The sequence below is a fragment of the Ornithorhynchus anatinus genome, chromosome 1 (genome assembly GCF_004115215.2).
Source record: "Ornithorhynchus anatinus isolate Pmale09 chromosome 1, mOrnAna1.pri.v4, whole genome shotgun sequence".
Classification (NCBI taxonomy): domain Eukaryota; kingdom Metazoa; phylum Chordata; class Mammalia; order Monotremata; family Ornithorhynchidae; genus Ornithorhynchus; species Ornithorhynchus anatinus.
Window position 1 is genome coordinate 144,901,178 of NC_041728.1, and position 22,722 is coordinate 144,923,899.

The 22,722-nt window shown below is 43.4% G+C and overlaps 1 protein-coding gene across 9 annotated transcripts in view; it reads right to left on the minus strand.

Annotated features, from left to right (window-relative positions):
- The window catches only part of PEX5L (peroxisomal biogenesis factor 5 like), a 288,594-nt gene that overhangs the window by 24,191 nt on the left and 241,681 nt on the right, over window positions 1–22,722 (minus strand). For all 9 annotated transcript variants that reach the window (XM_029066471.2, XM_029066450.2, XM_029066482.2 and 6 more), the window contains 3 exons: window positions 15,015–15,131; window positions 9,544–9,687; window positions 4,055–4,125 (listed from right to left, as the gene is read on the minus strand). In XM_029066471.2, coding sequence (XP_028922304.1) covers window positions 4,055–4,125; window positions 9,544–9,687; window positions 15,015–15,131 — 332 coding nt within the window. The remainder of the gene's footprint in view (window positions 1–4,054; window positions 4,126–9,543; window positions 9,688–15,014; window positions 15,132–22,722) is intronic.

Sequence of the window (22,722 nt, forward strand, 5' to 3'; positions counted from 1 at the left end):
ACTCCTCATCTTTCCACCCAAATTGACTTTCCCATCACTGTAGACAGCACCACTATCCTCCTTGTCTCCTAAACCCATAATCTTGGCAATATACTCAACATCTCTCTCATTCAACCCAGATATTCAATCTGTCCCCAAACCCTGTTGGTTCAACCTTCACAATGTTGCTATAATCCACCCTTTCCTCTCCATCCAGACTGCTACCATGTTAATCCAACCACTTAATAATTATAATAATACTATTAATAATGATAATATTAATGATCATGGTATTTGTTAAGTGCTTAATATGTTCCAAGCACTGTTCTAAGTGGGGTAGATACAAGATCATCAGGTCTCTCATGATGCTCATAGACAAATAATAATGTTGGTATTTGTTAAGCGCTTACTATGTGCAGAGCACTGTTCTAAGTACTGGGGTAGATACAGGGTAATCAGGTTGTACCACGTGAGGCTCACAGTCTTCATCCCCATTTTACAGATGAGGTCACTGAGGCACAGAGAAGTTAAGTGACTTGCCCACAGTCACAAAGCTGACAAGTGGCAGAGCCGGGATCCAAACCCATGACCTCTGACTCCCAAGGATGTGGGCCAGGGGTCGATAGCGAGACAGGTGAGATTGAGGCACAGTGAGAAGGTTAGTGACACCAGAGGAATGGAGTTTGCAGGTTGGGATGTAGAGGAGAGAAGGAAGGTGAGGTAGGAGGGGGCAAGGTGATGGAGAGCTTAGAAGCCAAGAATGAGGAGTTTTTGCTTGATAATGAGGCTTATAGGCAACCACTGGAAATTTTTGAGGAGGGAGGTGACATGCCCAGAACGTTTCTGTGGAAAGATGATCTGGGCAGCAGAGTGACGTATAGATTGGAGTGGGGAGAAAGAGGAGGTTGGGAGGACAGAAAGGAGGCTGATGCAGAAATCCAGTCAAGATAGGATGAGTGACTGTACTAACGTGGAAGCAGTTTCGATGAAGAGGAAAAGGCGGATCTTGGCGATGTTGTGAAGGTGAGACCGGCAGTTTTCGGTGACGGATTGGGAGTGTGGGGTGAATGAGTGAGCGGAGTGAAGGATGACACTAAGGTTGTGGGCTTGTCAGACAGGAAGGATGGTCGTGCCCTTATGTCAGGGAGAGACACGGTTTGGGAGGGAAGATAAAGAGTTCTATCTTGGACATGTTGAGTTTTAGGTGGTGGGAGGACATCCAGGTGGAGATGTCCTGAAGGCAGCAGGAGATGCGAGCCTGGATGGAGGGAGAGAGAACGTGGCGGAGATGTAGATTTGGGTGTCATCTGCATAGAGATGAGGGTTGAAGCTGTGGGAGTGAATGAGTTCACCAAGGGAGTGAGTGTAGATGGAGAACAGAAGGGGACCAAGAACTGATCCTTGAGGAGCCCCTACAGTTAGAGGATGGGAGAGGGAGGAGGAGACCGCGAAGGAGACCAAGAATGAAAGGCCAGAGAGAGAACTGGGAGAGGACGGAGTCTGTGAAGGGAGAACAGGTACTGAATCCCCATTTTGCAGATGAGGGAACTGAGGCATAGAACAATGAAGTGACTTAACCAGGGTCATTATTTATTTATATTCATGTCTGTGTCCTCTAGACCTAAGATCCTTGAGGGTAGGGACTATGTCTAGCATCTCTGTTATATTGTACCCGGCTCTGCCCCTTGTCAGCAGTGTGACTGTGGGCTAGTCACTTAACTTCTCTCTGCCTCAGCTACCTCATCTGTAAAATGGGGACGAAGACTGTGAGCCTCACGTGGGACAACCTGATTACCCTGTAGCTACTCCAGTGCTTAGAACAATACTCTGCACATAGTAAGCGTTCAACAAACACCAACATTACTATTATTATTATTACCCTCTCACTTCATTCTTTAATTCATTCAATCGTATTTATTGAGCGCTTACAGTGTGCACAGCACTGTATTAAGCACTTAACCTTATCCTTGATTCATCTCTCTGTTCAACCTGTGTATTCAGTCTGTAGACAAATCCTGTCAGTTCCATCTTCACAATAGCTCTAGAATCTGCCCCGTCCTCTCCAACCAAACCATTTACACACTGATCCAAGCATGTATATTCCACCTTGACCATGAAAGCAGTCTCCTCACTGATCTCCGTGCTGCTAGATTCTTTTTTTTCCTAGTCCATACTTCACCCTGCAGCTGTCATTTTTCTGCAAATTCAGTCCAATATTCCCCAACTCCTCAATAACCCATCCACCTCCACTTGAAACAGAGACTCTTTACCATCAGTTCTAAGACACGCAAACTCCACAGCTCACTTTAATGATCTCCTACTACAACCCAACCAGCACACTTCAATCTACAGCTAACCTAACTCTCTTTACCTCAACCTCATCTATTCCTCCACCGATTCCTTGTCCTTACACTCCCTCTGACCTGGAACTCCCCCTCTCCCTTCAAATCCAACAAACCAGCTTCAAAACCGTCCCCGCTACCTCCTCCAAGAAATCTTCCCTCACCAAGCCCTCTTCTCATATTCACCCTCCCTTCTGTATTATCAATGCACCTGGGCCTGTAACCTTTGAGCATTTTGATATTCACCCTACTCCCACCCCTGGAGCACTTATGTACACATATCCGACTGTAATTTATTGTAATGTCTGTCTCCCCATCTAGTCTGTATACTACTTGTGGGCAGGGATCATGTCTACTAACTCTTTTGAATTGTGTTCTTCCAAGTGCTCAGTATAGTGCTCTGCACACATGAAGTGCTCAATCAATGACTGATTGTTTCCATTTTTACAAACCCTCTGTAATTTATTTTAATGTCTGTCTCCCCCTCGAGTCTGTATACTCCAGAAACAGCATCGTTTAGTGGATAGATCAAGGATCTGGAAGTCAGACGGACCTGGGTTCTAATTCCAGATCCGCCACATGACTGCTGTGTGACCCTGGGCAAGTCACTTCACTTCTCTAGGGCTCAGTTACCTCATCTGTAAAATGGAGATAAAGAATGTGAGCCCATGTGGGATAGGGACTGTGTCCAACCCGATTAACTTCATCTACCCCAGTATTCAGAACAGTGCTTAGCACAAAGTAAGCAATTAACAAGTACAATAATTATAATAATGTCTACCAACTCTATTGTATTGTGTTCTTCCAAATGCTTAGTACAGTGCTCTGCACACACTGAGCGCTCCATAAATGATTGATTTATTGATTGATCTCATTTTTGATACCTGCTATCTCTAACATTTTCTGAGCATATTCCATATCCTGCTGGGAGGGGTGGGAAGGACTGTAGAATATATAGAACTTTCCTTCTATATTATTTTTGTGTTAGTGTAACATTCCTATTCAAAGAAATCCCACGGTACCCCTGTTACATAATATAACTTTTTGGCAATTTATACTGTATACAATATACAAGATCACTTCCGATTCATGTGCCCATTCTGGTCCCTCCTCTGGAATTCAGAGCCTGGGAGCCCATTACCATGCTATTTTCCTCCTCATACTATGACTCAGATTCCAGTTAAATCAAGGTTCTCACTAGCTCCCAAGCATTCCATCTCACATTTTATTTTTTAGACTTCCGGCATCAGTGAGAAGCATTTGCATATCTGGGCTTTTCTTTTTGCCAGTTTTCACATCTGCCAGCACCTCCATTTGATGGGGAGCCTGCCCTTATCTGCCCTTATTGTTTCCTTCAAATGCTTCCATGGATTCCCAGCAGAGCCCCCTCCCCTCTCCCAAGCAGCCCCGGGCTTCCGGGCCTCCTCCCTGCTCCGGGTTGGGTTAATCCAGGTTTCTGCTTCTCCATACTCTCTGACTTCCCCCTCGAGATTTGGATTAAAAGCTGTTCTACTGTCTTTTGAATTGTCTTCGGATTTTTGTTTCGTGTGGAGTCCTGCAATTACTCTATCAAAAATATTACTTTTTCAGATCCCATTTTCAGGACCTTCCCATAATGTATACATTTTCTACCTGGAAAAAGTTCTCATATTAATTCCATTTTCAAAGTTGTGAGAGAAGAGTGGCCGAGGGATTAGCAGTGCACCTAGTAGTTTGCATTTAGTTTTAAATACCTCTGGAGGGCGACGATAGCTGCTTGTTCATTTTCATTCTCTGCCTGGGTTATACCAAGAAACTGCCAGGCCTGCAAAGACAATAATTAACATCAATAATGCACAACACAACATAGGTTTGGACACAATAAGTAGCAGAATAAAGTCATTTGAATCTTTTGCTCACCCCCTATTCCCCCTACCTGGAATCTCCCTCCCATTTCATTCATCTCTCTACTTTGTAAACTCACTGAGCAGCGGGGAACATGTCTACTGACTCTTTTGAATTATATTCTCCCAAGCACTTATTACAGTGTTCTGCATACAGTAAATGCTCCACAAATGCCATTGATTGATGTGCCCCAAACCACATTCTTGCATTCCTAAAAAAGTGCTTCCTTGAGGAGTGATCCCTGATGAATCTCCTCACTTTCTGGGTCATGCCATCTAATTCTCCCATCCTGTAGTAGTGGGTACCGTTAAAAATGGGTAAATATTTCCGACTACGTAGCTATATAAAAACATGAAAAATGTTAGGAAGAAAGAAAACCAGAACACAGAAACTTAGTCAAAGTCTAATCTAAATACGAAAGTGACAGAAAATATGCCATAATAGAAAAAAGAGGAAGCAATATCATACCATCATCAAGTATTTATTCTCACTGAGAATGAAGGCAAGATTCTTTTATGTAGCAAATTCACTCAGTGATGACTCAACTACATAAATACTTGGCCTTCACTTCCAAAGATAATGCTGCTCAGAAGGAATGACTCTTTATGGGTACAGTATCTGAAAGGAGTGACAGTTTCTTTTCCTCAAGCAGTACTCTAAAATAGCTTGAGGTTTCAACCATCATTTTGCTTGGGCTGGGTTTATTTTTAGTCTCCTTCTTTGACTCCAAGTTTGACTGATAGTCATGTTTAAGATGAGTCACCTCATTCTTTCTTTTAAAATGGTATTTGTTATGAATTTACTACATGCCAGGGACTGCACTAAGTGCTGGGGTAGATGCAAGCGATTCACAGACTCACAGACTTAATTCCGATCATACAGATAAGGCAAATGAGGCACAGAGAAGTGAAGTGCCCAAGTTCACACAGCAGACAAGTGGCAGAGTCAGGATTAGAACCCAGGTCCTTATGACTCTCAAGCCTGTGCTCCTTCCACTGGGTGTTGTTTCCCCCTGAAGTCCACATCGTTTGAAATTTGATTTACTGTGTAATTAAATCATTCTTTTGAGCACCTCTTCAGCTCAGCATGTAGCAGTTGATTGGGTATCCTGCTGTTATTCATTCATGACCTCATCCTGCACTGCAGGGCTTGTCTTCACCCAGGGGTGAGAGCTAAGCCAGAAAAATACATCTCAATAGAAAATAAATAATAATGATAGTATTTGTTAAGTGCTTACTATGTGCCAAGCACTGTTCTAAGCACTAGGGGGGAATACAAGGTAATCAGGTTGTCCCATGTGGGGCTCACAGTCTTCATTCCCATTTTACAGATGAAATAACTGAGGCATAGAGAAGTGAATTGACTTGCCCAAAGTCACACAGCTGAGAAGTGGCAGAGAGGGATTCGAACCCATGACCTCTGACTCCCAAGCCTGTGCTCTTTCCACTGAGCCATTGTAATACCAAATTAAAGATCTACAAAGCTCAGTGTCCAACCTTACATATGACTGTGAGACCAGGACCTACCACACAAAGCATATATGGTTTCTCATGCAATTTTATCAGTCTTATGGTAACAGCACACTAAAGGAAGGTGCTGGAATTCATCCATTCAGCCAACAACCAGGCAGGACTCCCTGTAGCCTGATTCTGTTCACTGGAACATGAGAACAAGATATCAAAGTGTGGCAGGATCTCTGAGTACAGCAGATTAAAAATTTGAACGTACCCCAGCAGGGGGGACCGGGCAGTACTTTTAAAGCACAGCCAAGTAGAGTTTCAAAGAATGTGATACGTCCTGAAAAGAGATCAAGAAGCAGACAGATCCACATGAAAGTCAGCACAGAGCATGCTGTCTTTGAACACAGATTGCTGAAGCGACAGGTCACTGAACATTGATGGGGGCTCCAGAATGGCAAATACACTGGGGCAAACAGAAAAAGTGTGGAATGGATTACACCGTCCTGCACTAGTCTTTGAATCCACACTCTCCTAAATGGGTAGGAGCTCATCATCTCCAAGAAATTAAGGACAGAGATTTACAAGTCTATGTATAAATACATAAAGAGAGAGAAAGGAGGAGAGAGAGTGATTTAGAGAGAAAGAGAGAATACACATAGACAAGGAAATCTGTATCCTTCATTTCTTGGAGATGATGAGTGATAGAAAGGAGAGAGATAGAGAAAGAAAGAGAGTCAAAAGTCATTCTTTAGGCCCAACCTTACTGAAAACCTACTTTTCAATAAAACTGCGGGAAAGACTCAGCCTCACACACATGTTATTTCAATAAATATATTTTTCAAAGGTTTGACTGCATATGGTTTAGGGGCTCTGTTTTTTTTTCATGAAAATACTAAGCAACACTTTTAACTGATCTTATTACTACAACTTTTCAATTCATTACAAACGAGAGCAATAGTATCTAGATTGTGATTTCATTGTCCTCGATACTGCCTCCTTAGAAAAGGCTGATAGAACTTCCTTTGCTCTTAAATTTTTATCCAAAATTTTGAGTATTTGGTAATTTTTAAATTACCAGTTAGTATTTTACTGCAGGAAGTGGGGGAGCTGATATTATAACTCAAATTTTCTGACTCCCATGTTCATGCTTTTTCCACTAGGCTGAGAAGCAGCATGATTTAGCAGCGGATAGAGCACAGGCCTGGGAATCAGAAGAACCTGGGTTATAATCCTGCCTCTGCCATACATCAGCTGTGTGACCTTGGGCAAGTCACTTAAATTCTTTGGGCTTCAATTACCTCATCTGTAAAATGGGGATTAAGACTTTGAGCCCCATGTGGGACAGGGACTGTGTCCAACTGATTAACCTGTATCTACCCTAATGCTTAGAACAGTGCTTGGCACATAGTAAGTGTTTAAGAAGCAGTATGGCATAGTGGATACAGCAAGCGCCTGGGAGTCAGAAGGTCATGGGTTCTAATCCCGGCTCTGCCACTTGTCTGCTTTCTGACCTTGGGCAAACCACTTAACTTCTCTGTGCCTCCATTATCTCATCTGTAAAACGGGGATTAAGACTGTGAACACCACGTGGGACAACCTGATTACTTTTTATCTGCCCCAGCACTAAGAACAGTGCTTGGCACTTAGTAAGCACTTAAAAAATACCATTATTATTATTATTACTACTAATAATAAAAAGTATCATTATTATAATTTTGTCATGCTGTTTCTCCTTGTATTCCTAATACTCATTAGAATCTTTTCAGTTGTGCACTTTAGTTTGGATACTGAGGAGCATATTGCTATTGCTCAAATTGGAGTGGTATTTTTTTTCCCCCTGTGGCCTACTCCTACAGTGTGGCTCAGTGAAAAGAGCGTGGGCTTCGGAATCAGAGGTCATGGGTTCGACTCCCAGCTCTGCCACTTGTCAGCTGTGTGACTGTGGACAAGTCAGTTAACTTCTCTGTGCCTCAGTTACCTCATATGTAAAATGGGGATTATCTGTGAGCCTCATGTAGGACAAACTGATTACGCTGTATCTGCCTCAGCACTTAGAACAGTGCTCTGCACATAGTAAGCGCTTAACAAATACCAACATTATCATTATTATTATTACTCCTAGCAGTCAGCAGCATCTTCAGTCACTGTGCTTTGCCCATAGTAAGTGTTACATAAATACGGTTACTACTCCAAATCTCCTCTCTAATCGTGTAATAGCCCCTGGTTTCTCATTGAATAATGCCTTGTTACACCAATAGTTTCTATAGAATAATTTCCATTTCTTCTCAATTTTAAAAATGAGCCTTCTAATCCAAGCAGCACAGCTTAATGGAAAGAGCACAGACCTAGGAGTCACCGGACCGGGGTTCTAATCCTGACTTCACCAGTTGCCTGTGGTGTAACCTAGAGCAAGTCACTTCTTGGTGCCTCAGTTTCCTCACTGGTAATAAAATGGAGATGAAATACTTCTTCTTTCTCCTTTTTAGAGCAGAAGACCCATGTGGAATAGAGACTATGTCCTATATAACTATCCTGTATCTAACAGCGTGGCTCAGTGGAAAGAGCACGGGCTTTGGAGTCAGGACTCATGAGTTCGAATCCCAGCTCTGCCACTTATCAGCTGTGTGACTGTGGGCGAGTCACTTAACTTCTCTGTGCCTCAGTTCCCTCATCTGTAAAATGGGGATTAAGACTGTGAGCCCCACGTGGGACAATCTGATTCCCCTATGTCTACCCCAGCGCTTAGAACAGTGCTCGGCACATAGTAAGCGCTTAACAAATACCAACATTAACTCGGTATTTAGTACAGTGCTTGGCATGTAAAAAAGTGCTTAATAGCACAATTATTATTAGTATTATTCTAAGATTCTCTCTCACTGCAAGCCCCTGAGAGTTTTAAATGGTGACCATGCTTTGCCGTGTGCCAGATTAAAGAGAACCAATTTCTAGCCTCATAGCCTTTCTCTTCCACATCTCAAATGCTCAAGGTGTGTTAACCTAAAAATGCCTGTTTGTTTCTGAAAACATTACTTGCAGTGTTATTTCTAGCTTTCAAAATTTTGATTGAAAAGACTCTTCCAAATGTATAAAATAAATTCAATTAATTTAAAAAAAAACCAAGTGAGTAATAAAAATGTAAGTGAGCAGAACATCATGTCACGTCAAGCCTCATCCAGGCAGGAAATCTGGAAAAAAATCCCTTCTTGGCTTACGCTGGTCCCTGCCCATGCCAGCCTAGGACCCTGAAACTGTGCCGATCTGGGGTAGTCAGTAGCCAAATCTTAGTGTTTCCCAGAAGTCCTGGGGTCACCATTATGGGCCACTTCCAGTTTGACACTGTGGCTCCCCAGGGTTTCACAAGGCTGAAATGGAGAAGTGGGGCGGCTGTAGAGGGGCAGACTTCATAAGTCATACTAGATTGGCTTTGCATTTTACAAATAATAATAATAATGTTGGTATATGTTAAGCACTTACTATGTGCAGAGCACTGTTCTAAGCGCTGGGATAGATACAGGGTAATCAGGTTGTCCCATGTGAGGCTCACAGTTTTAATCCCCATTTTAGAGATAAGGTAACTGAGGCCCAGAGAAGTAAAGTGACTTGCCCACAGTCACACAGCTGACAAGTGGCAGAGTCGGCATTCAAACCCATGACCTCTGACTCCCAAGCCCGTGCTCTTTCCACTGAGCCACGCTGCTTCTCTAAAGTAGAAATGCAGCCTGAAGGGAATCAGGTCTTGTAGGACTAGAAATGTCTCATACCCAGCAGGAGTTCAATACCAAGCCCTTGACTTTCAGAGCAAGGGGCCCCTCCTCTGTCAAAATTGTCCGCCCCCCTCAACTCCCTGGCCCCTGATAGTTTCAGAGAACTGTTGATACCTCAGCATCACTGGGATCTTGAAGAATGGCGGCTTCCATGAATAATATAGTTACGGGAAGGTCCCCTTCCTTCAATCTTTTCAGCCCTTCTTCAAAAGCACCAGGCCAGTCTTTGAAAGGATTTTCAGTGTGAAAATAATAACCCTGCAGCATACAAAGAAAGGAACAAATGGGCAAGGATGAAAAGTGGTGGCCAGACTATCCACTCTGCCATATTTACTAAATCCTTAAAAAGATGCTCTCTGTTTCAATGATTCTCTGCAGGAACACTTAAGCCCCTACTCTCTTCATAGACACAAGGATTTTCCTTCAGTATCCTTGACTGATTTCCTGATTTTCCTTCAGTATCCCTGACTGATTTCCTTTATGCTTATTGAGTATTGAGCTCTTCAAAGAAAAGGTGGGAGGGAAATCCAAGGTTTTATTTTTATTTATGGTGCACTGATTGTCATTTTATTCTTCAGACTCAGCAGCTCAAAGGAAAATAGATGGGGACAGTGCAGGAGGGAGAGACCACAGGAAGTGTGGGATACATAAAGTTAGATGAGGAAAGAGGGTGAGGCAGTTGAACCAATTTCACTGAGGCTCATACTGACTGGGTTGGGGGTGGGGAGATGGTATTTATTGAGCTCTTACTGAGTGCACATCATTATATGAACTAAATGCTTGGGAGGGCAGAGTAAAAGTACAGCTTTCCATCAATTTGTACCTACCCCACTGCTTAGAACAGTGCTTGACACATAGTAAGAACTTAAATTAATGATAATGATAAGAAGAATAAAAATAATAAGAAGAATAATGAGAATCAGCATGGCTTAGTGGATAGAGTATGAGCCTGGGAGTCAAAAAGACCTGGGTTTAATCCTAGCTCTGCTACATGTCTGCTGTGTGACCTCGGGTAAATCACTTCACTTCTCTGGGATTCAGTTACCTCAACGGTAAAATGGGGATTAAGATTGTGAGCCCCATGTGGGACAGGGACTGTGTCCACCTGATTAGTTTGTATTTGGTTAGAACAATAATCACTGTAAATATGTAGTAATCAGTTAAATTATTATTATTATTATGATAAACCCCAAAGTAAGGGTTCCGTACTGAGGCTCGGTAGCTGCATTGATTTAGCCCCAGCCGGAAGTGGTGAAGTACTATAGATGTTTGGGAAGTATGGGATAAAAAAGTGATTGGTTCCCTGACCACCAGAAGTTTACACTCTAAGAGGGGAGACAAACATAAAGCTATTTTACAAGTATAATGGTCAAAATAAACATTTGAGTACATGATATGCATGAGTCTTAAGGAGGGGGAAAATAAGTTCATAAGTGCTGGAACTGACTGAAGAGATGATATGGCTTTGGGTGCTGGGAAATCAGTTGGGATGGGATTTTAGAATGTTGGGAAAACTGTGGTTTATATGAGAGGGAGAGGAAGGGAGTTCCAGCCTAGGGGCACAGTGTGAGAAGGCAGAAACAGGAAAATTGAGATCTCTGAGAGTGCAGAGAACCTAGGATGCCTGCACTGTCAAGGAAAACTGTAATGCAAACCAAATGACACAATTTTTTTTATGGTATTTGTTAAGTGTTTACTATGTGCCAGACTGTTCTAAGCTCTGGGGTAGATACAGATAATCAGTTATTAATAATAATAATAATAATAATAGTAACTGTGGCACTTAAGTGTTTATTATGTGCTAGGGACTATGTTAAGCAATGGGGTGGATACTTGTAACCAATCAGGTTGGACACAGGACTTGTTTTACGTGGGGCTCACAGTTTCAATCCCCATTTTACAGATGAGGTAACTGAGGCCCAGAGAAGTAAAGTTACTTGACTTGCCCAAGGTCACAGAGCAGATGAGTGGCAGAGCCGGGATTAGAACCCATGACTTTTTGGCTCCCAGGCCTGTGCTCTAGCCACTGGGCTATGCAGCTTAAGTTGGATATAGTCCAATATTTGCTCAACTCAGCTCCACTGATTGATAAGCCAAAGATTTTTATAGTCATGAATATTTTGTTTGTTGCTTCAGGCATACTTCTGAGCATTTGCAACATGTTAATCTTTTTACAATCATACTTTTCACAAGACGAACCGGAGGGCATTGGTGAATTCACCTGGAATTTAGAACATTAACTATGGTTCTACATTTTCTGAGAGTTTCGATTCAATTTCTGCAGAGCAATCTGGGGATTTGACCTGATTTTTATCATGCAGAGAAAAGACAGAAGAATAAGAAACTTTTATATGTACATCTGTTGGTAGCACAACTATAAAGCACGCAGCATGGTTTATAATATGGAATACCCTTAGGGTACAAGAAGACTTCCTACCTCACCATCTACTCAAATTAATGCAGGAAGACAGTATATAGTACTAACACAGGTTACTTTTAGCCCCACATTTAGTCCCAGCTCTGAGCTGTGGACAATTACAAAGGAGTCACTAGGGGCTGAAATTGGAAAAAGAGTGGGGTTTTTTTGTATTCTCAGGCAACCAATTCTCGAGAGTCGGTATGAGCTTGGGATTTGGCCCCTGTCAAGAATTGAGTTCACACTACCTGACTGAATTGTCAGTTCAATAAATTGAATGTAATAGGTTGTCTCCTGGATGTTACCCAAACACCAACTGTATTGATGGAATCTAGTTATTTATTTTAAAGTATCTGTTGTCACCTCTAGACTATAAGATCATTGTGAGCAAGGAATGTATCGACCAACTCTGTTGTATTGTACTCTCCCAAGCATTTAGTAAAGTGCTGTGCACACAGTAAGCGCTCAATAAATACTACTGATTGATCGATTGATGGACTCCTATCAGAGCTTCCTATTGGAGGTGGAACTGAAGTGAAAGATCCTGCAAGGAAAGTAGGAAACTTACCCCTTAAGCCATTTGACACTCACCCCAACCCTAGGTCACATTAGTACATGTCCTTATACTCTATTTCCCTTATTCATAATTAATTTTAATGTTCGTCTTCATTCATTCAATAGTATTTATTGAGCGCTTACTATGTGCAGAGCACTGTACTAAGTGCTTGGGATGAACAAGTTGGCAACAGATAGAGACAGTTCCTGCCATTTGACGGGCTTACGGTCTAATCGGGGGAGATGGACAGACAAGAACAATGGCAATAAATAGAGTCAAGGGGAAGAACATCTCATAAAAACAATGGCAACTAAATAGAATCAAGGCGATGTACAATTCATTAACAAAATAAATAGGGTAATGGAAATATATACAGTTGAGTGGACGAGTACAGTGCTGTGGGGATGGGAAGGGAGAGGTGGAGGAGCAGAGGGAAAAGGGGAAAAAGAGGGTTTAGCTGCAGAGAGGTAAAGGGGGGTGGCAGAGGGAGTAGAGGGAGAAGAGGAGCTCAGTCTGGGAAGGCCTCTTGGAGGAGGTGAGTTTTAAGTAGGGTTTTGAAGAGGGGAAGAGAATCAGTTTGGCGGAGGTGAGGAGGGAGGGCGTTCCAGGACCGCGGGAGGACGTGGCCCAGGGGTCGACGGCGGGATAGGCGAGACCGAGGGACGGTGAGGAGGTGGGCGGCAGAGGAGCGGAGCGTGCGGGGTGGGTGGTGGAAAGAGAGAAGGGAGGAGAGGTAGGAAGGGGCAAGGTGATGGAGAGCCTTGAAGCCTAGAGTGAGGAGTTTTTGTTTGGAGCGGAGGTCGTTAGGCAACCACTGGAGTTGTTTAAGAAGGGGAGTGACATGCCCAGATCGTTTCTGCAGGAAGATGAGCCGGGCAGTGGAGTGAAGAATAGACTGGAGCGGGGCGAGAGAGGAGGAAGGGAGGTCAGAGAGAAGGCTGACACAGTAGTCTAGCCGGGATATAACGAGAGCCTGTAGCAGTAAGGTAGCCGTCTGGGTGGAGAGGAAAGGGCGGATCTTGGCAATACTGTATAGGTGAAACCGGCAGGTCTTGGTAATGGATAGGATGTGTGGGGTGAACGAGAGAGACGAGTCAAGGATGACACCGAGATTGCGGGCCTGAGAGACGGGAAGGATGGTCGTGCCATCCACGGTGATAGAGAAGTCTGGGAGAGGACCGGGTTTGCGAGGGAAGATGAGGAGCTCAGTCTTGCTCATGTTGAGTTTTAGGTGGTGGGCCGACATCCAGGTGGAGACGTCCCGGAGGCAGGAGGAAATGCGAGCCTGAAGGGAGGGGGAGAGGACAGGGGCGGAGATGTAGATCTGCGTGTCATCTGCGTAGAGATGGTAGTCAAAGCGGTGACAGCAAATGAGTTCACCAAGGGAGTGAGTGTAAATGGAGAACAGAAGAGGGCCAAGAACTGACCCTTGAGGAACTCCGACAGGTAAAGGATGGGAGGGGGAGGAGGCTCCAGCGTAGGAGACCGAGAATGATCGGCCAGAGAGGTAAGAGGAGAACCAGGAGAGGACAGAGTCCGTGAAGCCAAGGTGAGATAAGGTATGGAGGAGGAGGGGATGGTCGACAGTGTCAAAGGCAGCAGAGAGGTCAAGGAGGATCAGAATGGAGTAGGAGCCATTGGATTTGGCAAGAAGGAGGTCATGGGTGACCTTAGAGAGAGCAGTCTCGGTAGAGTGGAGGGGACGGAAGCCAGATTGGAGGGGGTCTAGGAGAGAATGGGAGTTAAGGAATTCTAGGTTCAGTGACCTAGTTGCCACTAACGGCTAGTGTTACAACTAGAATGTTTTGTGTGCTAATTTTTGACACGCTTGCAGCGGTTGCCAATCTTTGAACAAAAAATCTTCTTATGATGGGGGTGGAAGTAAAGTCTTGAAGAACCTTGGATTATGGGAAAATCAGGTTAAGTAATCATCGATTCAACAGAAAGTCATGGGTTAGGGAGTTGTTGGCTCTAAGATGCATGGATGATATTTTTCAATACAAATTTCTATGACTCTGTGATATCCATCCCCAAAATTATGTTTTACACCCTCACTTCTCCTTTCTATTTTACTTTATTAAATTCTGTAGAGTTGCAGAAACCCAAAGATTAGAAAGTACGGCATGGCACAACGCAGCACGGTTGGACTGAAGCCATACGCCAGTAGGTTCTACCCTATATTAGCCCCAACCTGAGGATCAGGCTACACCAGAAGAGACCTGGTATATTCCATAATTTTCCCATCACGTTATGGCCAAATTATATAATGAAAACATGTGTTTTAGCCTAACTGGGGGTATTAATCAATCCATCAGTGGTATTTATTGAGTGCTTATAATATGTGCAGAGCATTGTACTAAGCACTTGAGAGAGTACAATACAACAGAGTTGGAAGGCACACTCCCTGCCCACAACGAGCTTACAGTCTAGATGGGAGTATTAGAGAGTCTTAGTGGAGTTCCCAAGAAATCACTCTTCCTTCCAAGCCAATTGAAAATGCATGTGTGGCACTACAGTTCTCCTGGATTTTCCACCAATCTCTGAAGTTTTGCTATACCAAAAAGGGAGGAGAACACTGAGGGGTATTCACAAGTATAAATTCAGCTTGGTTACCTTCTCACTAGCAGAAATAGTAACTTGATTCTGGGCTTCTTGGTTCTCAGATATCCAGTTCCTCCGAGCCATTTCTTCCCACTCCGCTTGCATCTTATCCCAGAATTCTGTGTCTGACTAAGAGAGGGGGAAAAGGGAAACATTGTTAATAGTAATAATAATAATGATAATCGTGGTATTCATTAAGCGCTTATGATGTGCCAAGCAGTGTTCTAAGTGCTGGGGTAGATACAAAGCAATCAAGTTGGATACAGTCCCTGTCCCGCATAGGGCTTACAGTTTTCATCCCCATTTTACAGATTAGTTAACTGAGGCACAGAGAAGTAAAGTGACTGGTCCAACATCACACAGCCAACATGTGGCACAGCCGGAATTAGAACCCACATCTTTTGACTAGCAGGCCGGTGCTCTAATCAGTCAATCAGTCAATAAATCATATTTATTGAGTGCTTACTGTGTGCAGAGCACCATACTAAGTGCTTGGGAGAAGCAGCATTGCCTCGTGGATAGAGCGTGGGCCTAGGAGTCAGAAGGACCTGGGTTCTAATTCCAGCTTCTCACTTGCCTGCTGTGTGACCTTGGGCAAGTCACTTAATACCATCATCGACATCATCAACTTCTCTGGGCCTCAGTTACCTCATCTGTAAAATGGGAATTAAGACTGTGAGCCCCACATGGTACATAGACTGTTTCCAACATGATTAACTTGTTTCTACCCCAGAGCTTAATAATAATAATGATGACATTTGTTAAGTGCTTACTATGTGCAAAGCACTATTCTAAGCGCTGGGGAGGATACAAGGTGATCAGATTGTCCCACTTGGGGCTCACAGTCTTAATCCCCATTTTACAGATGAGGTAGCTGAAGCACAGAGAAGTTAAGTGACTTGCCCAAGGTCACACAGCTAAGTGGCAGAGTTGAGATTAGAACCCATGACCTCTGACTCCCAAGCCCCGGCTGTTTCCACTGAGCCACGTTGCTTCACATGGTGCTTAACAAATACCATTAAACAAACTAACAAAAAACAGAGTTGGTAGACTCATAACCTGCTCCTAAAAGTTAACCCAGGTCTACAGCATCTGTAAGTCACCAGGCTAGCATTTTCCTTGCAGATGAAAAAATGGAAGAGTGCCTGCTCTAAGGTTAACATTTCATCATTTTCACGGCTTCCACTTTTGACCGAGAAGCTCCAGGTAGGTCCTGAACTGCCAGGGTCAGGCAGTTAACTGATTGGTTGTTCTACTCCAGTGAGCATTCAGGAATCTAATCTTTCAGTTGCTTCCTGAACCAAAGAACCAAGTGCAACCTTGTGTTGTTTCCCTATCCCCAACCTATAATGACGTCGCATAGAACCATACCTATGGAAGCCTCACCCCTAGAAACTTTGCTTCCTGGCCTTGCACCATGGATATTTTGTGGATGGACCAATGTGATGCTGTTTCTAGTATTAAGTATCCACTGACCTAGGACTGTGGGGGTGTTATAATAATTCATAGACCCCAATTTTGAAGAATTTGCCCACCGACATCTACCCTATCCCAAGAAAATCCTTCTCTGGCCCCCACTGCACCATCTCATACTAGTCCCACGGTGTAGTGGATAGAGCAAGGAGCAGGGAGTCAGAAGGTCATGGGTTTTAATCCCATCTCTGCCACTTGTCTGCTGTGTGACCTTGCACAAGTCACTTCACTTCTCTGGGCCTCAGTTACCTCACCTATAAAATGGGGATTGAGGCTGGAAGCCCCAAGTGGGACTGTGTCCAACCTGATTTGCTTATATCCACCCCAGAGCTCAGTATAGTACCCGGCACATAGTAAGTGCTTAACAAATACCATCACCAATATTATTATCTACCTTCCCACTCTTGTCTAGACCCCTCCCGTCCACTCTCTTCTTGACTCTCTACAATCCAGATTCTACTCCCTTCACTCTGCTGAGGCAGCTCTATGCAAAATCACCTACAATCTCCTTCTTTCCAAATATAATAGACTCCATCCTAATCCTCATCAGCCTCTTGGCTCGCGACACAGTGAACCACTCCCTTCTCTGGGAAACGTTAACTTTGGCTTGTTACCGTGGGCAACATCTCCCAGGGGGAACAAGAGGAAGCTCTAGAGGTGTTGAGTCTTGTGTGACCCTAATTGGGAAATAGGTTATAAGGCAAAAAACCAGCTGCTGCTTCACAGTGGGGACCACTATGAGAAAGCCAGTGGCTGAGATGGGGCTCAGGGCTGCAATTTGCTAGTTGAAACCAAGGTGACAGGAGGAGGGGTGTTGTCTCTCAGAGAGAACCAGGATCACTGAAGGGGGGAGTCATCCAGCCATCCTTTAAGCTACTTACCTCTCCATTCCCTGTTTCTCTGGAAAGAAGGGGAGAAACTTCAGAAAAATCCATGAGCGGCTACACTGTCATGGAATGGGCCAGCCGAGGGTTGGTGGGAATAAATAATTAAATCACTGAACCTGAATCGATTCTCCTCACCTTTTTGGGGACAGGTTGAAGGGCTCCCTTTGGCATTTCTCCACAGCAATAAAACCTCTGCTCACCTAAGTAATGTGGCCTGAATCTTGGGGTTGACCCTGGGGGACTGTGGAGGGGACATTATGGGAGCAAGGTTTTTTTTGCATATCACCATTTTTCTGACACTTCTTTCCTGGTCCTCCTTTTACCTCTCTGATCTCTCCCTCTCAGTCTTTTTCATTCATTGATTCAATTGTATTTATTGAGTGCTTACTGTGTGCAGAGCACTGTACTAAATGCTTGGAAAGTACAATTCAGCAAGAAGTAGAGACAATGCCTACCCTACAACAGGCTCACAGTCTTCATAAGCTCTTCCTCAATTTCCCACTCCCTAAGTCTGGGTGCCTCTCAAGACTGTTTTAGTTCCCCTTCTCTTTTCAATCTGTCCTCTGTTCCTTGGGGAATTCACTTGCAGGAACTTCTGGTGGTTTCGACCTCCACCTATATGAGGATTGCTCCCAATTCTACATCACTAGCCCCGATTTCTCTCTTCCTCTGGAATTTTGCATTTCCTCCTGCCTCCAGAGCTCATCTATGTAGATGTCCCACTAGCACCTCAAGCTCAACATGTCCAAATCTTCCCTTCAAAATCCTCTCATCTACCTTACTTTTCCATCACAGTTGACATCATTCTCCCCATCTCTCAACCTTATCCTTTACTCTTCCTTCTCTTCCAGCCCCATATTCAGTCTGTCACAAATGTTTTCAATATTTTCTCTACAAGATTTTCCAAATCTCCCCCTTCTTCTCCATTCAAACAGCCAATACACTGGTTCAGCCATTTTTTTGTTTTGTCGACTACATCAGCTTCCTCACCGATTTTTCATTCTCCAGTCACTCTTCTTTCCAGGCCCCGTTTCAGCTGGTCCCTCTTTCTAAAACACTAATTCTGCACACACTTCCCCTTGCCTCACAAACCTCCAGTGGTTGCCCATTCCTCTCTGCCCCAAGCAAACACCCCTCAGCACTGCTCTTTTCATCTTCAAAAACTCTTCGGACATCACATCTCCCCTAAGAGACCCTCCTCAATTGATTTCTAACTTCCCCACGGTATGGCCTGTGGTCCTGACATTTTATTGCTTCCTCAACATCCTTAGCATTTGGTTACTCACGCCACCCTTACAGCACTTTTGAACGTATTTTTATATTATCTTGCTTCTGCCTACACGTAATTTATTTTAGTGTCCATGTCCTCCACTAGATTGTGAGATCCTTGAGAGCACGATTATGCACACTAATTTCATTGTGGTGCTCAGTGCCATGGTCTGAATAAAATGGATGCTCAATAAATATTTCTACTTGATTACTGATGTCATTTTGCTCAATAGGAAAAAAAAAATTATGCAAATGGCCAAGCTTCTTGTATCTATCTAGCCTAATAAAATGTGCTTGACAGTAAAGCGGTCAACAACTAGGAAGTGCGGCCTAATGGAAAGCGCATGGGACTGAGCGTCAGAAGACATGGGTTCTCATCCCAGCTTGACCACTTATTTGCTGTGTGGCTTCAGAAAAGTCACTAGTGGAAAGAGCCCGGGCTTGGGAGTCAGAGGTCATGGGTTTGAATCCAGATCTGCCATTTGTCAGCTGTGTGACTGTGGGCAAGTCACTTAATTTCTCTGTGCCTCAGTTACATCATCTGTAAAATGGGGATTAAGACTGTGAGCCTTATGTGGGACAATCTGATTATCCTGTATCTACCCTAGCCCTTAGAATAGTGCTCTGCACAGAGTAAGCGCTTAACAAATACCAACATTATTATTATTATTATCTAGTTATCTTACCTCCCCATTTCTCAAGAACCTCCAGAGGTTGCCCACCTACCTCGGCATCAAACAGAAACTTCTTACCATTGGCTTTAAAGCACTCAATCAGCTCGCCCCACCCTACCTCACCTCATTAATCTCTTACTACAGCTCAGCCCACCCACTCTGCTCTCATCTAGCTCCAGTTTACTCACTGGGTCTCGATCTTGTCCGTCTTGCTGCAGGTCTCTTTCCCATATCCTACCCCTAGCCTGGAACTCCCTCCCCCTCCATAAATGCCAGACCACCACTCTCTCCACTTTTAAAGCATTATTAAGGTCGTATCTCTTCCAAGAGGCCTTCCCCGATTAAGCCCTCTTTTCCCCGGCTCCCTCTCCCTTCTGGATCATTCATTCATTCGATCGTATTTATTGAGCCTTTACTGTGTCACCTATGTATTTCAATCTGTGACCTTTGGACATTTGATGTTCATCTCATTCCCAATCACACAGCACTTATATATTATAATTGACTTATTTAGAATATTATCATATTAATGTCTGTTCCCCGCCCCCCCATACTCTAAATCCGTTACAGGCAGGGACGTGTCTGCTAATTCTGTTGCACTGTACTCTCCCAAGCGCTTAGCACAGTGTTCTGCACATAGCAAGCACTCAATAAATATGAGTGATTGACTGATAGGCCTCAGTTTCCTCATCTGTAAAATGGGCCTGGAACGCCCTCCCTGCTCTCATTCAACAGACATCTGCACTCCTGCCTTCAAAGCCTAATTGAAAGCACATCTCCTCCAAAAGGTCTTCCCAGACTAAGCCCCACTTTTTCTCATCTCCCACTCTCCTCTGCGTCACCCTGACTTGCTCCCCTTGCTCTTCCCCACTCCCAGCCCACAGCACTTATATAATATCTGTAATTGTATTTATTTGTACTGATGTCTGTCTCTCCCACTTTGGACTGTGACTCATTATAGGCAGGGAATGTGACTGTTTATTGTTGTATTGTACTTTCCCAAGCGCTTAGTACAGTGCTCTACACACAGTAAGCACTCAATAAATGAGTGATTGAATGAATGAATGAAAATCGGGGTTGACTATTAGCTCGGTGTGGGATAGGGACTGTGTCCAACCTGATTATCTTGTATTTACCTTGTGCTTAGTACACGGTAAGTGCTAATACTTACCATTACATTTGTAATACTTACAAATACCATTAAAAAAAAAACACAAAAAAGCTACCATGGCACATTTTGCCCAGATGAATATGCATTACAAAAGTGTAAGATTAGTGACCCAAATCACCACTGCAGGATTCCTGAGCAAAAATTTTGCTTTTAGAAACAAATCTATCCACGTTTTCATGGGCCTTACTTTTTCTTCAATGCTACTGAGCTTCAGTACTGCTGGGGAAAAAAGGAATTTGAAGAAGTTGAAATTTGGTTTACTCTTCTGGCTGTCCTTGGGAATCATAAAACAAAGTAATCGCAGAGGACTGCTTGCTCTGAGCTTGTAAATTTTCAGGTCCCCAAATGGAGTACTCCTTTCTTGGTGGTGGTAAAAATCAATATGACTCAGAAAATCAATCAAGTTAATTTTGCAGTGTTTACTGACTGCCACTAGCCATATGAAGTGTTTGCTAAATAGCAGCTGTGCTCCACCCCGAGGCAGCTGCATTTCCGTAGTAAGATTCTTTGGAATTCAGAGTAATTTGGGCTAGTTCTAGAGGAAAGCAGGGTAATGCTGGGTTTTTATTAAGAGTATCATTGGACTTCATCTACTGCAAACTAAAGCTGATGAACGTTATGGCTGATGAAAGAGCACAGGTCTGGGAGTCAGAGGACCTGAATTCTAATCTAATCTAATCCACATGTCTGCTGTGTGACCTTCAGCAATCACTTAACTTCTCTGTGACTCAATTTCCTCATTTGTAAAGTGTGGGGCTTCAACACCAATTCTCCCTCCTAATTAGACTGTGATCCTATGTGTGGCAGGGACTGTGTCCAACCTGATTAACTCGAATCTACCCCAGCGTTCAGGACAGTGTTTAACACACAGTTAGTGCTTAACAAATACCGTAATTATTATTATTATCAGTAAATAGTATCATCAGAGAAATGCTGAAGGGATCTTAACTTCAGCCAAGCTCTACTTTAATGCTGCACACCAGGCCCTGAACTACTTAAAATGAGTTACCTCTTCCTAATTAAGATTTGGAGCACAGACTTCACCTAATTACAAAGATCTACTTTTAGCTAATCAAACTTACTCCTCCAGCTTCATTCATGGAAACATAAACTGCAGTGCTTTTCTATTTTTAATCCATTTCAGTGCTTTCAAAGAAACACATCTAAATATATTTGAAATTTCACCATTACTTAAAGCAATTGCTTATTGAATAGTTTCTTGGGCATTATGGGTATTGGTTCCTAGATATAAACAAATGATGATGATTATTATTATATAATAGAACTGTTGCATTATTTGTTAAGCACTTACTGTATGCCAGGGACTGTACTAAGCGGTGAGGTGGATGATGCCTGTTTACTTATATTGATGTCTATCGCCCCACCTCTAGACTGTGAGCCCGTTGTGGGTAGGGATTTTTTCTCTTTATTGTTGTATTGTATTTTCAAAGCACTTAGTACAGTGCTTTGCACACAGTAAGTACTCAGTAAGTACAACTGAATGAATGTATATAAGCAAATCGGGTTGGACACAATCCCTGACCCATGTGGGGCTCACAGACTCAATCCTCATTTTCCTGATGAGGTAACTGAGTCCCAGAGAAGCAAAATGACTCACCCAAGGTCACATACCAGACAAGTGGCAGAGCTGGGATGTGATCTCATTAACCTTCTGACTCCTAGGCCTAGGCTCTATCCACCACATCACACTGCTTTTTGTTCTGTGTGTTACCTTCACATTCTAGACCTGTAAGGATCTCTAGCAAATTCAGGAGGGCAAATAACTATCTTGGGTAGGAAAAAATTTGGGCCTGATGTACCTGGCAATGAGAAAGTAATTGTGCCTAAGAGTAAATCATTTCCTGAAAATATTTCTATCAAAATAGAAAGGCAATACCTAGCTGAAAATGAAAGTAAATGTGGTCAATATTAAACTGGAGACCAAAATCATAATCACAAGTTCAAGCCTCTCTCCTCCTCAGTTCTAAGGCAGAATATTAAGGACCAATTATTAAACTGCTTATTATTTTGGAGAGCTGAATGTTTCTATAGGTAGGTCACCAGTGCCCTAGCACACAATTGTAGGTATCTCAAACTTGGATGGAAATTATTTGGCTGAACGCAGGGTATCTAACAGGATTCTGACCGCTTCAACCTCTGACCCAGATTGACCTTGCTTCAACCCCTAAAGCAGCCAATGAGTTTGATTGCCCTGGGATGGCTTTAACACCTTTCCTGCTCAGGAC